At 51.9% G+C, this 23,003-nt stretch overlaps 1 protein-coding gene across 1 annotated transcript in view; it reads right to left on the reverse strand.

The window, feature by feature from the left end:
* The window catches only part of RPTOR (regulatory associated protein of MTOR complex 1), a 428,490-nt gene that overhangs the window by 120,050 nt on the left and 285,437 nt on the right, over positions 1 to 23,003 (reverse strand). Inside the window, exons 8-9 of the mRNA XM_007959595.1 lie at positions 4,382 to 4,482; positions 2,095 to 2,239 (exon numbers count right to left, since the gene is read on the reverse strand). Of these exons, the coding sequence (XP_007957786.1) occupies positions 2,095 to 2,239; positions 4,382 to 4,482 (246 nt within the window). The remainder of the gene's footprint in view (positions 1 to 2,094; positions 2,240 to 4,381; positions 4,483 to 23,003) is intronic.

The following is a 23,003-nucleotide window of genomic DNA, read 5'->3' on the forward strand; positions in this document are numbered from 1 at the left end:
CTGTGAAGATTGACAGCCTTGGAGACCCTGTGGGCAGTTCCACTCTGTCCTCTAGGGGCGCTGTGGGTCAGAATGGACTCCATGGCAGTGGGTGTGGTTTGGGCTTTGCTTCTGTGAAGACTGACAGCCTTGGAGACCCTGTGGGGCAGTCCCACTCTGCCCTCTAGGGGCGCTGTGGGTCAGAATGGACTCACAACACTCAACGACCTGTCCTTTGAGGACTGGTTATCTGATGCTCCTCAGATACATCAAGTAAGCACCCGTGTGGAAGTGCTTGATGAGGTCACTGGGATGTGAATCCTGAGGATAAGAAACCCAGCTGCCATTAAGCCAACTGACTCCTAACGACCCTGCATCTGTCAGGGCTCTACAGAGCCTTCCACAGCTGTTCCAGAAGGAGGTTGCCAGGCCTTTCTTCTGAGGCATCTCTGGGTGGACTGAACCTCCAACCTTCGGACGGCAGCCAGGCACCTTGACTGATGTTACCACCCTGGGATGTGGATCTCAGGATGGCAGGCCCTGAGCGTGTGAACTGATGTCACCACCTAGGCACGTGTGTCTTGGGAAGGCAGCCACATCCCCTGGCCCCCAGGCTGCCTGGGGAGGGGGCCATCAGAGGCAGGCAGGGTTATGTGGGTCAGTGTGGATGGCTCTGCATGCCCAGGCTCCGGACCTCGCACGAAACAGCACTCTGACAGCCTGCGGACCCAGGAACTCTCTAGGAGGCCAACATGAAAACCAGCCTCTGCGAACCCGAGCCGGTGCCGTGACGGAGAGCCTGCCACTCGTCGCACACCGACACTCGCCCCGCCCGCGTGCCTTCGCTGTTTCTGCGCCGGCTGCAGCCTCACCGAGCGCAGCACAGCTCCTTGCTTGCTCCACACAGCAGAGCCTGGCACTCAGCAGCCATTCTCCATCCAAAGAGGCAGTCACGGAAGGAGAGCCACGGGACTGACTTCCTGTCATCAGGGGCAAGGGACGGAGGACAGCCAGTGGCCAGTGTCAACCAGGCATCTCCTCCTCCTATGGGGTGCACCCCCCAGTGTGGCTCCAGCGCCATGTAAGGGCCTCCATGCTGGGGCACCCCGTAAGGCGCCCCACCCCCAGGGAAGCCAGTGTGGCGCCGTTCCTGCTGCCTCCCTAGTTTTCGACACAAGAGCAGACATGGCACTGGTCCCCCTCAGCATATTTGCCCTCTTCTTTCCATTTTTACAACAGACTTTTCACAAAAGGCTGGCTCAGGGGTGATAAGACGTAAGACAGGGCTGTCCTGAAGGGACTAGGCTGCTTTGAGGACCTGCAAACTGTGAGTCCGTCCCTTAACCACTGAGGGAATCACAAAGGCTCCTCCCACTGCCCAACCAACCGGAGCATCAGACAGCCCAGACTGTTTCTAGGCTCAGCCCGCACCCACCCCCTCGCGGCATGGATACCGGCTTTCTCCCCTGGCGGCTACAATGACTCGTGTGTCCTCTGGTGTCAGTCGATGGCAGTACTTCCTCCAGCTCCGCCTGGGTTAGAAAAGCAGGGGAGCAGGGAGAAGCCAGTGTCTCCGGATGTGACATCTGGATGGAGGCCAGCCTGTACTGTCACTGCTGCTGCCGCCAGAATACGGAGCAGTGGTCCAGCAACAGGCAAAACTGACAATCAGCAGTCATACACGATTACATGGACGTGTGTGCAAAGCGTGCACACCAATTATAGCCAGCGGTTCTGACGCCCTGGAGTAGTGAAGCTGCACTCTATAAACTCACTGGCTATTCTGTCTTCAAACTGTTCCCTGCAAGGCCAGGATCACATTCACAAAAGCCCCAGCCCTGCCCCTGCCCCCAGGCTGAGACTCAGAGCAGCATGGACAGTCCTTGGAGGCTGGGCCATGTCTGCAGGAAACCTGTGCTCCCGCTGGCCCAGCTTTTTGGGGGAAGGCTTTAGCCACCCTCACTGTCAACATAACCTAGGTCTCCGAGTTAGTCTTACCTCTCTCTACTTTGCTCAGCACGGTTCTGCTGAACTTGTGTGACTGCAGAAATGGCAAAGAACATGGGATTCAGAGGAAGTGATGTGGCCCAGCATGGCCTGGGGACAGGCACTTACCACATGGCATGCATGTATGTGGGGGGCAGTCGCGGGCTGCTCACTGGGGTGCAGTTGTAGGACCGCATGATCCTTTCTGCCAGTAAGAAATTCCGAAACAGACTTGCCACCAGCAGGTCCTGTCGGAAGAGCTTCTGGAAGAGATCTGAGGGCAGATGAAAGAGAAAGGGTCAGAGTCAGGGCTGAAGTCAGCCAAAGACACAAACGTGCCCCACTGGGACCTGTCACAAGCAACTTGGGAGTAACAGACACATCTCCCACTGGCAACACACACACATGCCTATCCATTCATCTATACACATGTCCATCTGCACATACATGCACCTCCCAATCCACACCAACGTCCCTCCATCCATACACGCACATGCCTATCTGTATGTACGTGTATACACTCACCCCCCCATCCACCCAAATGTGCACACACACCCATCCATCCACACACATTCATCTGTACATGTGTGCACACACATGCCCATCCATACACACGTCCATCCATCCATCCATCCACATGTGTAGCCATATGTACGTGTACACACACATGCCTATATGTCCACACATGTCCATCTGTACATACGCACACACGCATATGCCCATCTGCACAGCCATCCACACACGCCTATCTATACGTGTGTACACACACATCCGTCCACACACACGTCCATCTGTACATATATGTGCACAAGCCCATCCATACACACATTCAGCCATGCATACACACACATGCCTATCTGTATTTACATGGACACACACACTCATGCCTATCTATCCACACATGAACATCTGTATATATATGCACACACACAAACACCCATCCACACACATCCATCCATCCACACACACATGCCTATCTGTATGTGTGTATACACACACACTCATCCATCCATACATGTATGCACACACACACATGCCCATCCATACACATGTCCACCCAGCCATACACTCACATGCCTATCTGCATGTACGCACACACACACACACACACCTATCCACATATGTCCATCTGTACATATGCACACACACACACATACACACGTCCATCCATTCAAACACATGCCTATTTATATGGGTGTATACACACACACTCATCCACCCATACATGTCTATCTGTACATATGCACACACACACACATCCATACATAAGTCCAGCCAGCCATACACTCACATGCCTATCTGCATGTACGTGTACACCCCCATCTATCCACACATGTCCATCTGTACATATGCACACACACACATCCATACATGTCCATCCATATACACACACATGCCTATCTGTATGTATGTGCACACCCCCATCAATCCATACACATGCATGCCCATCTACACATACCCATCCGTACAAACATGCATACACACACATGCCTATCCACCCACCCACACATGCCTATCTGTACATTTGTGTACACACACACCTGTGTCTACCCTTCCACACACACATTTCCATCTACATGTACATACATACACACACCCCTATCTAAACACATGTTCATCTTTATATACATGCATACACACATGTTGGCACCAATATGCATATTCCCCACCGGCAATACACATACATGGCCATCTGTATGTATGTGTACACACACACACATGTCCATCTATTCACACATACAACCATCTATATGTATGTGCGTGCACACATACGTGAGATCATCTGTACATACATCACACAGATACACAGATGTCTGTACACACACATGTCCATTTGTACTTACATGCACAGATGTCCACACATCTGCATAACACATGTCCATCTGTACATACATGCGGTCTATCCATGTACACATGCACATGCTCATCTGTACCTATGTGCACACATACGCTATTTCCACACACATACACACCTGTGTCCAGTTGTACGTACACACACACAATGTCCACATGTATCCATGCACACAGTGCCCATCTGTACATATCTAGATGCACACATGTATACACACATGTCCACCTGTACATGCATTCACATATATACCCTACATCACAAGGGTGCCAATCAACCAATAAACGAAACAAAACCACCACCAAGTCCTTGGACGGCAGATGTGTTCCATACAAACAGAGCGGCCACGATCACGCAGGATGAGGAGCCGTGCGCCCGCCTGTAGGACAGCTCAGTGCTGACCTGGAGCAATGGCCATGAGAACGAACACTCCTGGTCTCACTGTGCCCATCCCAAGTTTGGTGGATGGGATTGCTCTGCCCTCACAGGAGCCCCACAGGCTGCCACCCTCTGCTCAGTGCCCCACACCCATCTGCTCCCTCCCTGGGGCCCCTTGCCTCCCCTCACCCCGAGGGAGCACGTTCCAGGCGATGGTGTCCGTGATGGCTGTGAAGATCCAGTTCAGCTCCCCCAGTGGTGTCCGCCGGTCGTTCAGCCGCCCGGGTATCCTGGAAGACACATGCTCACGTCAGTGATGTCAGGGCCATCAGACAAGGGGCAGGAAGGACAGGACTGGAAGGAAGGCACGAGGCTCAGGCCCAGGGAGGAGAGGGTTGGCATGGGCTGGCTAGTCCTGGTCCCTCAGCAACTTTCCTGCTCAGACGGTGCTCTCTTTGGGGAGGACAAACGCTCATATGATCTCCATCTGAGAAGCTCCGCCTCCACCTCCAGTTTCCCTCCCTCCCCACATCTATGTACCAGTGCCCTCTGGGACCCCTAGTGTATGGGTCCAACCCAGGCAGTGACACACAGGCTCCCGGAAGTTCCATGTCCAAGAGGGGTCCGCTGACAGGGGCCCAGAGCACAGTCCTGGGCTCTGCTGTGAAGGGGCTGCCCCATATCCTACATCTTGGCCCCATCACCATGGCCCCCTGAGGGCACCCAAGGACATCTGGTTCTTCTGGTGGCCTATCATCCATTCATTTGACACACGTGTCCTAGTGCTGGGCCAGCGGTGGCAGTATTTACGAGGCCTGTGCTCCTGCTCGTGAGCATGTGCTCAGGGGAGGACAGGGGAGACAAGTTCATGAGCATTGTGCCAGGTGTAGGCACACACTACAGAGGAAAACACGACAAGAGTGGGGATCAGAGGAGGCAAAGCGCACCGTACTGCCGTGCACACACTCACGTTTGCTCACAACACAGCAGGGTTAGTGACACCTGACGTGAAATGCTTTTCCTGCTCCCCAAAGGCAGGGGTTACAGTATGGTGTTCAGAGTCCAGAGGGCGTTTCCTGCTACTGACAAGCTGAGGAGGCGGGGCTCAGCGGACTTCTTAGCACAGAAAGGAAGAAGGAAGGTCCAAGTCTCTGCTCATGTCCTATCTCTTCCACTAAATCCATTCAGACTAAATGCTTCCTATTCCTCAAGGAGGCTTAGTGTTAAGACAAGAAAAATGGCAGACGAGAAATGAGTAATCTAATGCAACACCGCTGCTTGAAGAATATCAGGAGTCGTGGGAAAAACGACTTCCAACTTCAGGAAGATGTCTGTTGCATTGGCGGCGGGGGGGGGGCTCCAGGCTACCCAAAGAGGTTGGGTACACCCAGTCCAGTTACTGATCATGGCACAGATGATTTAGAAAGTGATTTTACTTGTGTGTGTGCCTGGGTGTGTACACGGGTCCACGTGTGCATGCAATCTGTTTATATGTATGTGTGCATATGTACACATGTATGTGTGGAGTGTGTTCATGAGTGGTGTAATGTTATGTGTCTGTGCTATGTGCATGTGTGTGTTTGGGTTGTGGTGCAGTGTACATGTGTCTCTGTGTGTGATGTGTGGTATGTAAATGTGTGTGTGCTGTGTGTCATGTGTGTATATGAGTGGGGTATGGTGTGTGTGTCTGTGTACATGTGTCTAGGTTGTGTGTGTATACATTATGTCTACAGGGGTGTGGTGTGCATTTGACTGTATGAATGTGTCTACGTGTCTGTGTGTGTGATATTTGCCTGTGTGAGTGCACATGTGTGTAAGTGTGTGTGTCTGTGGTGTGAGTACGTGTGTGTGCAAGTGTGGTGTGTGTGTCTGTGTGGTGTGTGAGTATGCACATGTGTGCATGTCTGTGTGATGTATGTCTATATGTGTAGTGTGTGAGTACGTGTGTGTACAAGAGTGTGGTATGTGTGTGAGATGTGAGTACATGTTTCTGAGAGTGTGATGTGTGTGCATGTCTCTGTATAGTGTATGAGTACATGTGTCCTAGAGTATGGTGTGTGTGCATGTCTATGTATGTGTCTGTATGCAGTACGTATGTTTGTCCGAGTGTACAGTGTGTGCGCATGTCTGCGTGTAGCATGTGAGTACGTGTCAGAGAGTGCAGTGTGTGCGCGTGTCTGTGTGCACGGGTTGGGAGTACATGTGTCTGAGAGCGTGGTGTGTGTCTGTGGGTGTGGTGGGTGAGTATTTTTGTCCGAGTGTGCAGTATGTGCGTGTGTCTGTGTGCAATGAGTGAGTATGTGTGTCTGAGAGCGTGGTGTGTGTCTGTGGCCTTCACAGTTCCCACGTTCAGGAGAAATCAAGGCCTCAGGCCTGACTCAGCACAGCAGATCCCAGATGCTCTGGCTTTCTTGGCTGACACTACCATCCTACTTCCCCCTCTGGAAGGAAGAGCGCCACCACCCGGGCTACGTGCAGTGCCCGCCTACTGTGCGCTCAGGAAGGGCGAGCGCCACCACCCAGGCCGTGTATGGTGGCCGCCCGCCCGCCATGTGCTCAGGAAGCAGGAGCCCAGGGAGGCCCGGGGGCAGCAGAGCCAAGTCGCTGCTCCCTGACGAGCTGTACCTGAGCTCTCTCCTGCAGCGGGTGCCCGAAGGTGGATACGCCCCCAGGAGCAACACACGTGATTGGCCTGGGAAGGCCCTCTGCTGGCTCACGGGCCATGATGCGCCAGCCCCAGTCCCATCTGGCTGCTGTGAAAGGGACACACTGTGGGGACGGGGGCGGGGCAGGGACTGAGGAAGACGTCCTGGCCAGAGACGAGCGTCCTCGGTGCGTTAGTGTGTCTGCTGGTCCTACATCTGGAGATGAGACACATTATCCGATAGCCTGTTTAGTAAGATGGCTTATGAGACTGTCCAACACTCAGCAGAACACTGACCCTTCCAGAGTTCAGGGACGATGACTGGAGGCAGCTGGCTTCCTCACTGAAGTGGGGTGGACAAAGGACACAGGCACTGGAGGACCTGGCTCACCTGGTGAAAACTCTGTCCCCTGGGACGAGTGCCAGGGACACGCTCCAGAAAACGCCGCCTCACGTAGCCTATCACGGTCTCTCTTCCAACATTAATCTGTGCAGCATCAAAGACAAGCCCCTTCTGGCCTGGACATCTGTCTGTCCGCTCATGCTGGTCCTGGCTCAGGGCACGGGGTGGGGCCCCCACTGGACTCAGCACCCGGGGAGTGTGCTGAAGGCGGGACATCTTCAATGAGCACAGAGCTGCCCGGGGAGCGTCGCTGTGGGAGCTGAACTTGCTTCCCCCGTCAAGTGACAAGCACGTGCACGTGAAGGCATGTTCCGGGTGAGACCAGACACAGCTCGAGGCCCCCGATCCTCATGGACGATGCACCGGGCATGGGCACTGGCAGGTCCTCCAGGGAAGCACCCGTACGTGAAGGCCAGAGAGATATCTGTCCCCCTCCACTCAGGAGCCCCAGTTCCTTGGAAACGTGGAACGGGGACCCGGCGGCACACTCTAGCACGCAGAGGTCAGAGGCGGTGAGCACCGAGGGCAGGGAGAAGGTGAAGGGATGGACAGAACAGCCCTGTCGCAACACTCAAGGTCATAAACTGCCCCACTGCACGTGCGGTTGTCGTGAGGCAAGGGCTGACTCCACTCAGCTAAGCAACATCGTTTATGTGGTCAGTCGCAAGAGTTGTAGTTTGGGTCACTGAGTTGGGAGAGGAGAAAACCCAAGTGCTGGTCCCAGCTGTGCTGTGACTGGTAACTTCCAGTATTTCGCGTCTCAGTCTGAGTCACTGAGGCTAACCTTACATGCCGCACGGGGCCCAAAATAAAGTGGGTAGCACTTCCAAAGTAGCTGTGGCAGAGGCCCAGTGCTATGTTTCTGAAAAAGGCACGCCACCTTCTCCAAGTCCTCACCACTGCTGTTTGCACAGGACTTATTTTTACCTCCCAAACATCTGCCACTAGTTCTCTCCCTGCCACCACCCGCCAGAGTGCCACTAGTGACCTTGTTGGACGGCGTCTGGGCATCAGCATCCTCCCCCAGTTCCTGGGAGGACTTCCGAGCTCAGGGCCAGCTCTGACATGCAACCTAGGCTTTTCCCGTGGCCACACTCCTGCTGCACCATCACCTTTGCAATCAGCACCATGCTTCCCATGTTAGGAGCTGGTCACTGGTCACTGGCCTTGTCTATGGCCACATATATAACAGTCATCACCTCCTGGACCCAGATCCCTTGCCCAGGAAAGAGTCCCTGGGAAATGGCATAACCTGCCCCCCCCCCCCCCACGCTGTCCACACCCGGGCCCGCACGGTGCACACCCCGCCCCCTCTCAGTCTCCCATCATCCCTCTGCACAGCACTCAGTGCACCCTGACCCCCTCTGCAGTCGCTTCTGTCGCCACTCTGTGCTCTCTCTGCCAGACTCCATGGTCTCTCCTCTTTTCTGGAGACAAACAAAATCAAATCAGATCCCTTACCCTACAAGAGCAACCAGACCCAGGATGGGTGCCCATTCCAGTATCAATGTCTATCCGTCTCTTTTCTGTACTGACATGTCTAGTCATTACGTTATTGTCTTGCCAAGCTCCAAGTCAACCGTCCACGCTAGTGAACCGCTCTTCTCATTACATTCCCTCTGGTAAAACTACAGCGGTGTGGTTTCTGTCTTTGGCTGGCCCCTGGTGACGTCCACAGGACCCCGGAGTCCTTCTTCTCTTGGTCCCACATCAGCCACCAGCAAACCCTGAGAGCATGGCTTTCTGAGTACATGCAGAATCTGACCACTTTTCCATCTGTTCCAGCACTTCCCACCTGCTCCAAGTATGATATCCTTCTCCAGGGAATGGTTCCTTCTGACATGACCAAGTATGTGAGATGAAGTCTGGTCATTGTTGCTTCCAAGGAGCATTCTGGCTGTGCTTCCAGAACGGATTTTTTGTTCTTCTGGTAGTCCACAGTATATTTGATATTCTTCGCCAACAATGTAATTCAAAAGCATAAATATAAATTCTTCAGTCCTTCTTATTCACTGTCCGGCTTTCACCTGCATATCGGGCCAGACACACCCTAGTTCTCGAAGTGGCATCTTTGCTTTGTACTTTAAAGAGGTCTTTTGCAGCAGATCTGCCTCGTGCAATACACTGTCTTATTTCTTGACTGCCAATTCCATGGATTTTGACTGTGGATCAAAGTGAAATGAAATCCTTGACATCCTCAATCTTTTCTCCATCTATCGTGATGCTGCTTATTGGTCCACTTGTGAGGATTTTTGTTTTCTTTGAGGTGTAATCCATATTGAAGATGGTAGTCTTTGATCTTCATCAGTAAGTGCTTCAAGTTTTCTTCATTTTCAGCAAGCAAGGTTGTGTCACTTGCATAGCACATGTTGTTGATGAGTCTTCCTCTGATCCTGATGCCACATTTTTTCTTCATATTGTCCAGCTTCTCAGATTATTTGCTCAGCATACAGACTGAATGGGTATGGTGAAAGGGTACAGCCCTGACACACACCCTTTCTGATTTTAAACCATGCAGTATCCCCTTGTTCTGTTTATGCACAGGTTCCTCATGAGTACAATTAAGTGTTCTGGAATTCCCATTCTTCTCAATGTTATCCACAATTTGTTATAATCCACACAATCAAATGCTTTGGCATAGTCCATAAAACACAAATAAACATCTTTCTGATATTCTTTGCTTTGATGGAGCCAAGATCCATCTGACATCAGCAATGATGTCCCTCATTCCATGTCCTCTTCTGAATACGGCTTGCATTTCTGGAAGTTCTCTGTTAATATACTGCTGTAAATTTTAAATTATCTTCAGTAAGAGTTTACTTGCGTGTGATATTAATGATATTGTTTGATAATTTCCAAATTCCGTGGGATCACTTTTCTTTGGAATGGGTACAAATATGGATCTCTTCCAGTCAGTTGGCCAGGTAGCTGTCTTCCAAATCTCTTGGCTTAGCCGTGAGTGCCTCCAGTGCGGCATCTGTTTGATGAAACACCTCAATGGGTATCCCGTCATTCCTGGATCCTTGTTTTTCACCAATTCCTTCAGTGCAGCTTCGACTCCTTCCTTCAATACCATTGGTTCTTGATCATCTGCCACCTCCTGAAATGGATGATCATCTACCAATTGTTTTTGGTATAGTGACTCTGTATTCCATCCATCTTCTTTCGATGTTTCCTGCATCATTTGACGTATTGCCATGGAATCTATCTTTCAATATTGCAATTCGAGGCTTAATTTTTTTCCTCAGTTCTTTCATCTTGAGAAATGCCAAGCATGTTCTTCCCTTTTGGTTTTCTAACTCCAGGTCTTTGCAAATTTCATTATAATAGTTGACTCTGTCTTTTCAAATTGCTCTTTGAAATCTTCTGTTCAGCTTTCTTATCCTGTTGATTCTTCCATTTGCTTTAGCTACTCTCTGCTCAAGGACAAGTTTCAGAGTCTCTTCTGACATCCACTTTGGTCTTTTCTTCCTTTCCTGTCTTTTTAATGACCTTTTGCTTTCTTCATGGATGATGCTCTTGATGTCATCCCACAATTCCTCTGATTTCAGTCACTGGTGTTCAGTGCATCAAATCTATTCTTTAGATGGGCTCTAAATTCAGGAGCGATATAATCAAGGTCATATTTTGGCTCTCGTGGACTTCTTTTAATTGTCTTTAGCTTCAACTTGAACTTGCACATGAGCAGTTGATGGTCTGTTCCATGGTCAGCTCCTGGCCTTGCTTTGGCTGAAGACACTGAGCTTCTCTGTTGCCAATTTTTCCACAGGTGGAGTTAATCTGATTCCTGTGTGCTCCATCTGGTGAAGTCCATGTGTACAGCCAGTGTTTGTGTCATTGAAAAAAGGTATTTGCAATGAATAAGTTGTTGGTCTTGCAAAATTCTATCATGCAATCCCCAGTGCTATTTCTATCACCAGGGCCATATTTTTCAACTACCAGTGATTCTTCTTTGTTTCCAACTTTTGCATTCCAATCATCAATGATAATTAACAAATCTTGATGGCATGTTAGGTCAATTTCAGACTGTAGATGTTAGTAAAAATCTTTAATTTCCTCATCTTTGGCTTTGGTGGTTGGTGTGTAAACTTTAATAATAGTAGCAGTAACTGGTCTTCCTCATGGGCGTATGGATATTATGCTATCACGCATAGCTCTGTATTTCAGGACAGATCTTGATACATTCTTTGTGATGATGAATGCCACGTCATTCTTCTTCAATTTGTCACTCCTGGCATAGCAGATCACATGATCGTCTGAGTGAAAATTGCCAATACCAGTCCATTTAAGCTCACTAATGCCTAGGATATTGACCTTTATGCGTTCCATTTCATTTTGACAACTTCAGTGTTTCTAGACCCATACTTCATACCGTCCATGTTCCTGTTATCAATGGATGTCTGCAGCTGTTCCTTCTCATCTTGAAACATGTCACATCAGCAAATGGGGGTCCTAAAAGCTTCCCCCATCCACATCATTAAGGAAAGCTTCCTATCCACATCATTAAGGAAAGCTTCCCCCCATCCACATCATTAAGGAAAGCTCCCCCCATCCACATCATTAAGGTCAGCTCTACTGAGGTGGCAGCTCTTCTCCAGTCATTATTTTGAGTGCCTTCTGACCTGAGGGACTCATCTTCTGGTATGCTGCACAATCTTTCACCAGCACTATGTTGCACAGTCTTTCAGGGCTATTCATAAAGTTTTCCAGTAATAGATCAGACAGTGTTTCACTGCTATTCATAAGGATTTCACTGGCCTGTTCTTTGAGAAGTGGATGGCATCTTCCTTCTTCAGAGTCTGTTTTAGTCTGGAAGCTCTGCTGAAACATGTCCACCGTGGGTAACCTGCTGGCATTTGAAACACTGGTGGTATAGCCTCCAGTCTCACAGCAACACTCAACCCACCACAGTATGACAAACTGACAGACAAGTTTGTCTCCCTTAGTTGTTCCAAACTGCTCTGCTCATTTCCTGGTCTCCTCTGCCCTGCTCACTTACATGGCCTGGCCCTGGGGTACGAGCACCCGCCTTCCGCTGGTCCCTGGGCTGGCTTACTGCGGTCTTGCTCCCGGGGCAGCTCCAAACACACAAACACCCGCCCTCTACTGGTCCCAGGGCAGGCGGTATTCCCTTATTCTAAAAGCATATTATTTATGTAATGAAGAAAAATAAAATAAATAAAAACGAGACCATCTACAGTAAGTTTTCTTGAAGAGGGAAAACTATTTAAGAATTATCACTGTATAAAGTTAGATCATCTCACATTACATGCAATCAAAGTTGGGTCTACCTGACTTAGTTTACTTGGAAAAAGTACTATGAAGATGATGTGTCGACATCCTTGGACTAGTTCACTGACAAGAACATGGAGAGGAGAATCTAGCAATCTGTTTTTAAGGTAACTCTTTTGAATGCCCAGGCCACTACATAATGGTTAGATATTTGGTAAGACAAAGTAAATATAGTAAATATAGTAGACCAGTGATTCTTAACCTGTGGGGGTCAGGTGCCAGGAGAGAGACCACAATGCCTTTGAAAGGAATCCTTGGATAGGCATACATGTACATATCAGCAGTCAAGAAATCACATGACATATTGCATTGGGCAAATGTGCTGTAAAATACTTCTTTAAAGTCTTATAAAGCAAAGACATCATCTTGAGGACTAAGATGTGCTGACCCAAGCCAGGGTGTTCTCAATTGCCTCATGAGAAAGCTGGAGAATGAATAAGGCAGACCAGAGAAAAACTGATGCCTGTGAATTCTGGTGGCAGTGAAGAATGTACCATGGACTGCCAGAAGAATGAACGAATCTGTCTCGGAAGAAGTACAGCCAGCATGCTCTTCAGAAGCAAGGACGGGGAGACTTTGTCTCCTGTACTTTAGACAACCCACACAGGTTGCCTCAGGTGCTATCAGGAGGGACCAGTCCCTGCAAAAGGACCTCAGCAGAAAGGGGAAGACCCTCTACTGGACGGACTGACGTGGCGGCTGCAATGACGGGCTCCAGCATGGCAACAACTGACGGTGGTGCAGGATCAGGCCCTGCTCTGTTGTGCTGCCCACGGGGTTGCTGAGTTGGAGCTGACTTGATGGCACCAAACACTACCACTACCATCAAGACATGTATTTTCCTCCACAAACACTATATGGAAACCATATACAAACATATGTACAAAATATACATGTTTATGTTTTCCCAGTCATTGTAAAATACACCCTTACGGGGTGGAATCTACTGGAAATGAAGATCAGGAACTATTGCACAAAGGACAATTTTTGTGAGACTATTTTTCATATGCTAACATTCTCCCAAAACGAAATCAAGGCACACACTTAACATGTTCTTTTCAGGTTTCTCTTCACTCAGAATTATGTACAATTCAGTAAGCCTTACGATCATCTGAATTTCTTATTATACAGTATGCTGTGTTCCAGCAGGAGCTCTGCAGGTGCAGTTGTTAAAGCATTCGGCTGTTAACCTAAAGGTCGGCGGTTTGAGCCCACTAGCCACTCCACAAGAGAAAGATAAGGCAGTCTGCTTCTGTGAAGACTGACAGCCTTGGAAACCCTCTGGGGCAGCTCCACTCTGTCCTCTAGGGGCGCTGTGGGTCAGAATGGACTCCACGGCAGTGGGTGTGGTTTGGGCTTTGCTTCTGTGAAGACTGACAGCCTTGGAGACCCTGTGGGCAGTTCCACTCTGTCCTCTAGGAGCACTGTGGGTCAGAATGGACTCCATGGCAGTGGGTGTGGTTTGGGCTTTGCTTCTGTGAAGACTGACAGCCTTGGAGACCCTGTGGGCAGTTCCACTCTGTCCTCTAGGGGCGCTGTGGGTCAGAATCGACTCCACGGCAGTGGGTGTGGTTTGGTTTTGGTCTGTACTAGCCCTTCATAGGGGAGCTCTGGTAGCACAGTGGCTAAGGCACTTGACTGCTAACCAGAAGGCCGGCGGTTCAAACCCACCAGCCACTCCCTGGAAGGAAGATGGGGCAATCTACTTCCGTAGTGATACTGCCTGGGAGACCCAAGGAGGGGTCGCTATGAGTCGGGTCCGACTCGATGGCACACAACAACAATAACAACAACAAAGCCCTTCACAGATTTCAAGTGAGCATAATCAAAGGCCATTTTTGTGCATGGAAACTGTGGCTCATGAATCCTAACAGATGACATCTGACTGGCCTGCAATTTCACGGCCTGAGAAAGCCTTTCTTTTGATGAGGCTGCAGGACTTGGTGAGGGAGAGAAGGAATGAGAAAAATGCTGTGAGAAGCCACGGATGGGATCAGATGCCATTTATTTAGACACAGAAGGGCCTGGGATTTGAGCTGCAGTTTTCCCTGTGCTTGAGGATACTCATTGGTACAGTCTCCGTGATGCTTCCAAGAAGCTGGTCAGGGAGGCCGTCAACAACACGTGCAAACCCTGGGCCACATGGTGCAGCCCTCGCCTTAGGCGGTTCTCCTGTTGACAGCAATGACAAAGGCCGTGTGTGTGTGTGTGTGTGTGTGTGTGTCAGGGAAATCTGTTTGAAGGCCACGAGGGTGAGCGAGGCTTTGAGGATTATGGGGCCGGGAGCTGGGAAAGGAGAGAAGCTGGAGGCCTGAGCCTGTCTCTGCCTGCCCTGGAGGCACTGGGGATTCCACAGGCAGGACGGGGAGCATCAGTCACTGCTGCCAGGCACTGGGGAGTCGGTTCCAACTCACAGCAACCCCATGTGCAAGAGTGCAACTCCCCATAGGGTTTCCTCAGCTGCCATCTTTAATGGGATGGCAGTATCTCTACGGAAATAGATTGCCCAGTGTTCCTTCCAGGACCAGGGCTCCCTAGGCAAATGGCAATTAAAAAACCACAATGCTATGCACCACACACCCGTCAGAATAGCTGGACGACGACCACGTGCTGGTGTGGATATGGGGCAAGTGGTGCAGTCGCCCAGCACCAGTGGTAGGGAGAACGCTGAGGCACCTTGGAAAGCAGCTGGTGGTTTCTGATAAACTCAGGTGTGCACCTACCTTCTGACCCGCCATTCGGCCCTAGGGTCTGATTCCCCAACACGGATGAATCTCAAAGACTCCACACTGAGTGAGAGAAGGCAGACATTAAGGGCACACGTGCCATGATTCCACGTGCAGCTCCAGGAACGACAGACAGACTCTGCAGTGTGAAAATGAACATGCGCGGTAGCCTGGCACTGGGGAGGAGAGACCCAGGAAGAGGACGGAAGTGAGGATGGGGCACAAGAGAAACTTGTGGGATGTACCTGGATTGCAGCGGTGGTTCATGGGTGTGCAATTTGGTCAAAACTTGTTACACTGTATGTAAAGTGCACATGTGACATGGGTGCATTTTGTCGGATGCAGGTTATACCTCGATGGCAGTGATTTGAAAGTGTACAATCAAGCAAAGAGGAATTACAGCATGTGCACAGAACAAAAACTGAGGGTATTTCCCCCAGCAGGACTCTCACTGAAGGGAGCTCTTCAGGTGAAGGGTTTCCCAGGGAAGCTCTGAGATGCTGAGGAGAGAGAGTCCGTGCGTGGACAAGCAGAAGCGAACATTCACCGGAGCAACAGCGTACCCCGGGAGACAGACAGGAAAACCCACGGCAACAGTGCCCACACCACAAGGCCAGCCAACGGCAGCCAAGGGCTCCAGGGCTCCTGCATCATCTGTTTAGTGGCCAAAGAACTAACTTACGTTAGACTGTAACAGGTCGAGGGAGCTCTGGGGGCATCGTGCCTAAGGCATGTGACTGCTAACCAGGAGGCTGGCGGTTCAAACCCACCAGCCACTCCTTGGAAGGAAGACTAGGAAATCTACTTCCATAGAGATCAACCCAAAACCGAACTCAGTGCCGGGGAGTCGGATCTAACTCATAGAGACCCCTTCTTGGGTTTCCAAGGCGGTATCTCTATAAAAGTATATTGCCCAATCTTCCTTCCAAGAAGTGGCTGGTTGAGTTTGAACCTTCAGCCTCCTGGTTAGCAGTCACATGCCTTAGGCACTACGCCACCAGAGAGATACCACCTTGGAAACCCAAGAAGGGGTCACCATGAGTTGAATCGACTCGACAGCAGTGAGTTTGGTTTTAGTTTTTATAACAGGTTGAGGTGTATGCCATAGTCTCTGAAGAAGGGGTTCCCCATTCTGTGGCCAAGTCAAATCTAGTTAGTCTGTTCTGATGTGGCTTGTGAGCTAAGAATAGTTTTCTAAAAAATGGGCTGTAACAAAAAATGACAAATACACAGCAGACACTTTATGTGGCTTGTAAAACGTAGAGCAAGTACTGTCTGGCCCTTAACAGAAAAAAGTACAGTGAAAGAATATACAGCTAATTATACAGTTAGACAGGAGGAAGAGAACCACTACATCAGGCCAAAAGATGGCAATGGAGGAGGAAAACGGAAGGTAGAACCAAGGGGCTGGGGGGAAGAAGACAGGAAGCAAGATGGATGGTGCAAACCCACATGTGTCCATCAGGACACGTGTCCACGTGTCCATCAGTACACTAAATGTCAGCAAAACAAACACTCTGATTAAAGTCAACAATTTTCACTCTGGATTAAAAAAAAACAAAAACCAACTGTGTCCTGCTAAAAGAATATACCTTAAATATATAAAAGGGACAGGAAGGCTCAAACAGCTAGACCCTGGGCCAAGGGCATGCCTGAAGAGTGACAGTCATGACGGGAAAAGGTTCCATTCATTCCAGCAGAAGCTGAGCTGGCTGAAGCTTATCTGTCCTTCTCCAGGGCTGAAGGCGAAGGGGATGGACTTTTAATTCAAAGGGAAATGGCATTAACTCATCAAAATGGTGTCTTCACTGAAAAGAGAAGAGGCAGTTGAGGGCATGCAGCAGTGCACTGTCTCCAACAAGGGACGAGGGAGATGACAGGAAAGCATCCAACGGCCCTGGCTGACGGCAGAACAGGGATCGGGCAGGGATGTGGAACTGGCAACAGAGCAGGCCCGTGGAGCACTGCCACAGAGCAGGGGAGGGCTATGGACGGACAAGCAGGGCTCTGTGAGTCTAGGTCTCCAGTTCATGTAAGAGCAAGGACCACTCCAACAGGAGGCTTTCAAGTGACTTTGATCACGCCTCCCAGGAAGCCACCCAGACACACATGTGCACACGCAGACGTGTGAACAACTGAAGAACGTTCACTCTACCCAGGGAAACAATGGTATTGTCTGTCTTTTTTTAAATTAAATGCTGGTTAGGACCCACCAAACTGATTTTACAGCCCCAACAGCCCACAGGAGTCAGGGAGAGGGAATGGCTAACACCTGTAACTGCGAACCAAGAGGCTGGAGGTGTGGGTCCACCACAGGCACCCCAGAGAAATGGCCTGGCCATCGCCTTGTGCAGTCAGCCATGGAAAACTCTGTGGGGTGTGCTTCCCACCACACAGGGGTCCCCAGGACTCAGGATCGCCTGGGCGGTGGGCGGTGACCAGTGAGGAGCCAGGGCCTGCACTTGGCGTCAGTGAAGCCCTTGCTCACCTCTCCCACAGCCTTGCTACGGGCTCAGGGCCATCAGAGCAGCTGGAGGGAGGTGCTGGCACTGAGCAGATTATGCCAAACACGGCCCCAGGGCCCCTCACCCACAGCACCCCCCAGGACCCCCAGAGCCACTAAGCCACCCCAGCAGCCTGCCTTCTGGTGATGGTAAACCCTCTCCTTCGGTCTCCATGTCAGGCAGTTCCAGCCCCCTCCTCGCCACATCTCCCGACGCCTGTGAACAGACGCTGCTAATCCCGACGTGTGAAATGAACGCAGAAAATCGTGTGAAATGAACGCAGAAAATCGACCTGAAACTCTGCAGCAGGAGGGTGCCACTCCCAGGGCTCTGTGACGAGCGCAGCTTGTCATTGCACTGACTCCAGCATGATCAGTAATTATCCATCCCCGGGTGGCAGCACTAAAACCAGCCCTCAACCTTCGGGGGCTGCACCCCGAACAACAGGAGAAACGGGCTTCGAGGGAGGGTGCCGGCTCCCTCTGCTCCCTCACGTGTTCACAGCCTGGTGAGGAACGGGTGCTCTCCAACTGCACGGTGCAGACCCCAACGCCCAGCAGACAGCCCCGCGCCCGCCATCTCCGGAGCGGCTCCTGGAGGTGCGGATTTTCTGTAGGCTGTGAGTGTGGAGACCAGGCTTCACACAGAGCTGGTGCCATGTGGGGGACGCTTCCTCCCAGCGGGTTCTGTGAGGAGCTGCTAGGAAGCCTGTCACATTTGGGAGAAGCAGTTCCTAAAATAAGGGGAAGGTGGGGTCCAGGCGCTCCCTGGGCCATGCTCCCTGGGAGGCGCGGTGCCACCCTCCCGCTCGCTCCAGCTGTCTGTCTGTCTCTCTCCCTCTCTCTCATGGGCTGCAGGCCCGGGCTCTGAGCATCTCTGCAAACACCAGGCCCGAAGGAGGTGAGGGGCGAGCTGTGAAGTGAGGCGCAGGGCTGGCCAGCCCCACAGGGGGCATCGGTGGAACACCTCCACTGCTGTGACTTCCTGGCAGTCCTCCGCTGAGCCTGACCTTTCTCGTCTTTTCCGAAAGGAACTCTGAGGCGTGAGGGCCACTGCAGCTTGTGCTGTGTGCGACCATCAGTAGCCTGTCAGTGCCGTCTCTCCTGGAGAATCTGACCAGATGCCAGGAGGAAACACCTCTTGCCACACGGGCCCGGCTGTGTCTGCTGCTCTGGTTTCGAGGTGGTCTTCCTCGGGGGTTTCCCTGAGACGCGTGAGCACGAGGTGAGTCCTCCTCCTGCGAGAACCCTGTGCCCTGGCCACACCACCACTCGCCTGCCCAGCCCACCGGTGGCCCCTCCTCCAGCCACGTCCAACCCGCCTTCCAGAGCACCGAGCCCCAAGCAGGCACCTGCCAGGCCTCTGAGCTTCTCACACTCTCCCCTGGGAAGCAGCCATCTCAGAGCCGAGTGTCCACCTACATGGCTGGGCTGTGAGTGCCCTCCCCCAGGGCACTGCCCCCTCCCCCAGGGCCTCCTCACAACCCCCTACGGGGCTCCACCTCCACAACCTCCCCCAGGCCGCCAGAGCCCTACCCCCACAGACCTCTCAGAGTCCCCTGGACTGCTCCCCTATACCCTCCAGGGGCTCTCCCCCACAACCCCCTACAGGGCCCCATACCCACAACTCCCCAGGGCCTCTGCGCCAAAGCTCCCACCCCAAGCCCTGCCCACAGCCTCCCCCAGGACCCCTCCCCCACACCCCAGGGGTCTCTCCCTACAGCCCCCTCCCCCTTTGCTCCCACAGGCCCCTACCCCTCATGGGCAGACTCCGCCCAGGAGCCCCCACTCCCACTGAGCACACACGCCCCGCTGTTGTCTCGCCCCGCTGCGGTGGTCTCGCCCCGCTGCGGTCTCCTGCGGCTTCGCCCCGCTGCGGTCTCCTGCGGCCTCGCCCCGCTGCGGTCTCCTGCGGCCTCGCCCCGCTGCGGTCTCCTGCGGTCTCGCCCCGCTTTGGTCTCACTCCGCCGTGGTCTCTTGGGTCCTATTTCCACACCAGCCTGACTCATTGCTCATCTCCTGGGGACGGGCTGAAGGCAAAGAAGCCCTGATTCCCGCTTCCACCAGCCAGCTGGTATGTTCACGGGGAAAGAAACGTGCTGTTGGAAGCAGCAGGTGGTGTCTTCCGACCTCTTTCCTTTCCAGTGTGATGTATGTGCGGGATCCGGGATCTGTCGACAGCAGAGTGAATCCTGACCACAGCTACTGAGTGGGCAGGGGTCCAGGGGCTGCTGGCCACCCGGGGACCCACTGTGCGCCTGTCACTGACTACCCACCCACCCTGTGCCTCACTGTCCCCACCCTTAAAGCATGGACAGTGACAGTACCTGCCCTCAAAGCACTCGCACGTGCTGGCACCCAATAGGTGCTCAGTGACCGGCTCCTGCAATCACTAGTCCTGACTGTTGACCAGAATTACAGAGCGCCACACATTCTCAGGTGACAGCTCAGGAGTCTCCTCATGAGCCCTCCTGGTGTCCCCAGGACTCACACTGAAGGTTCTAGAGCCAAGACCACTCCTGGAGGCCGGGGCCCCGGCCTCCAGCCCCCACTCTACACAGGGGCTCGGCTGTTCTGGAAAGCCAGTGAGTTACAGTCGAGACGGGATGGTTCTCTACTTAAAACACGCAGTTTACACAATCAGCACCTCCCGCCTCAGTGATCAGCATACGAACTAGCCGCCTCGTGGAACAGGCTCCCTGTCTCCTCGACTCTGGAGTTCTCCAACACCCTAATATTTCAAGCACTGCTTAAGTGTTTCATTACTCTGATTCAGGGCTGACAAATGTCCCCTAATTTCTAGGCATGGATCTTACTGCCACTCTCTCCAAGGACTCGCTCATAAATACATCCGTGGCGGCAATGTGCTTCTGCATGAGGCTGCTGCCACTCAGCTGGGTCATCAGAGCCAGGGTGCTCAAGGGAGGCTCACTGTAATTGACTTCCAGACACAGCAGCTTAGTTAGAAAACGTGTCCCCCCAGCTTCAGAGACAGCTAAGTGATGGGAGTATACACACCTGCCTGTGTCCCCGCACCTGTCTTCTGCTGAGACTCTAGGAAACACACGCTCATCTGATAAGGTGACGAGACCAGGAGGGGTTGGGACCTGAACAGCTGCACAGGGGCAGCTGCTTGATTACAGAATCATCATGCAGCCATCTTGAAACAGCTGCTCTCTCCATCAGTACCCTCAGGGACACCAAAGCTGATGGTGCTCACACAGGGTGGGCTCGGTGTCGATCCCACCGTAGCAGCAAACAGTTGGCACGGAAACGTCACCAAGAGGGTTTGAACACTGGGATCACGGAACCGCTGGACCATGCCTGTGCCTCTGGCTCCGACCCTGCCTGTTCTGGCGGCTGCTCCATGAGATGCCACTGGGCATTCAGCAGGGCAGCATTTCGCCTCGCAGGGTTGTGCGCCTGAGCCGAGGCGCCAAGTCAGGAACGTGGCCCCCGACACTGGATGGCCCGCTTGGAGCTGATGCTGTGGGGGAGCAGGCCTGTGTATAAGGCCCACGCATGCCAACAACGGCCTGGCACTGACTGGGCCTCATCCATGTCGGCCTGTCAGCCTCACCCACCACCACTCTTCACACCCTCAGACAGGGCTGCAGGGGATGGGTCTGTGAGCACATGCTGCACACGGCCTGTCACCTACTCTTCACGCCCTCCGGGGACTCAGCTTCGTGCTGATCTGGATTCTCAGCCCTCCTCCTGAAGGCTGACAGGCCTGACACTAGACGGCAGGTGCCAGACTGACCCTCAGAACCCTTAGGAATCCAGCAATTGTCACAAGCTCCTTAAGCTAAAGCCCAGCTAAGGCCATGCTTAGGCGTCACAGGCAGCTTCCAGCATGACTGCCACGTGGCTGCAGACAGCACACCCACATCCCCCAGGGCTTTGCTGGTTGTGGCTCTTCCCTCCACTCTGTGCTGCTCCCACTACCTGTCCATCAGTCTGTCACTCTGGAGTGACTCTGTGTCACCGCAAGGCTGGAGGCCATGCCACGAGTACTTCAAATCCCAGCAGGGCCACCCATGGTGGCAGGTGTCAGCAGAGCTTCCAGACTAGGATGGACGAGGAAAACCACCTGGTGATCTACTCCCAAGGTCAGCCAACGGAAACCCAATGGGGCAGATGAGCGTTCAGTCCAACGGAAACGCAACGGGGCAGAAGAGCGTTCAGGCCAATGGGAATGGAGCGGAACAGTGTTTCAGGCCAGTGCTGGAAGATGAGCCCCACACAGCAAAAGCAGTGCTCAGAGGCCAATTTATAGCAATAGACGCACACACCAAAAAAGAAGAAAGAGCCCAAATCGACACCTTAACCCAACATCTCCAACAATTAGAAAAAGAGCAATGAATCAGTGAATGTAGATGCAAAAATCTTCAACAAAATCCTAGCTGACAGACTCCAAGAACATATCAAACAAATAATACATTTTGACCAAGTAGGGTTCATACCAGGTATGCAAGGATGGTTCAACATTAGAAAAACAATCAATGTCATCCAACACATAAGTAAAATAAAGGAAAAGAACCACATGGTCCTATCAACTGATACAGAAAAGACATTTGATAAAATCCAACACTCATTTCTGATAGAAACTCTCAGAAAAATAGGAATAGAAGGGCAATTCCTCAACATAATAAAGGGCATATATACAAAACCACCAGCCAACATTATTCTCAATGGGGTGAACATTCACATCAGGTAGATACACTCCGTGGAGCAACTGATTGTGGGAGAACAGAGGGCAGTGTTTGCTCAGGAAGACAGCTCAGGGGGTGGGAGTGCACAGGAGGGAAGGACATAGGGAAGAGGTAACTGTGGGGAGGAAGTGGGAGGAGAGCTGTTACATTGTAACAGGGAATCATAGTTAATGTCAGGAAACAAAATGTGTATGAACTGCTGTATGGAAAATGAATTTACTCTGTTAACTGTCACCTAAATCACAATAAAATTAAAAAGAAAGAAAGAAAGAAAGAAAGATGGGTCCCCATGTTGGAAAGCCCTCCAAACATACAGTGGTTGTGACAATGGACTGGAGCATCCACTGATGGTGAAGACGGGCAGGACTGGGCAGCTATGGGGGTCACTGGGTCGAAGACAGCTCCACAGCAACCAGCAACATGGCGTCAGGTCAGGGTCCCATTCACACGGCATCAGGTCAGGGTCCCATTCACATGGCATCAGGTCAGGGTCCTATTCACATGGCATCAGGGTCCCGTTCACACGGC

Source organism: Orycteropus afer, unplaced genomic scaffold, assembly GCF_000298275.1.
Source record: "Orycteropus afer afer isolate SDZICR_OR568_19922 unplaced genomic scaffold, OryAfe1.0 scaffold00018, whole genome shotgun sequence".
Taxonomy (NCBI): domain Eukaryota; kingdom Metazoa; phylum Chordata; class Mammalia; order Tubulidentata; family Orycteropodidae; genus Orycteropus; species Orycteropus afer.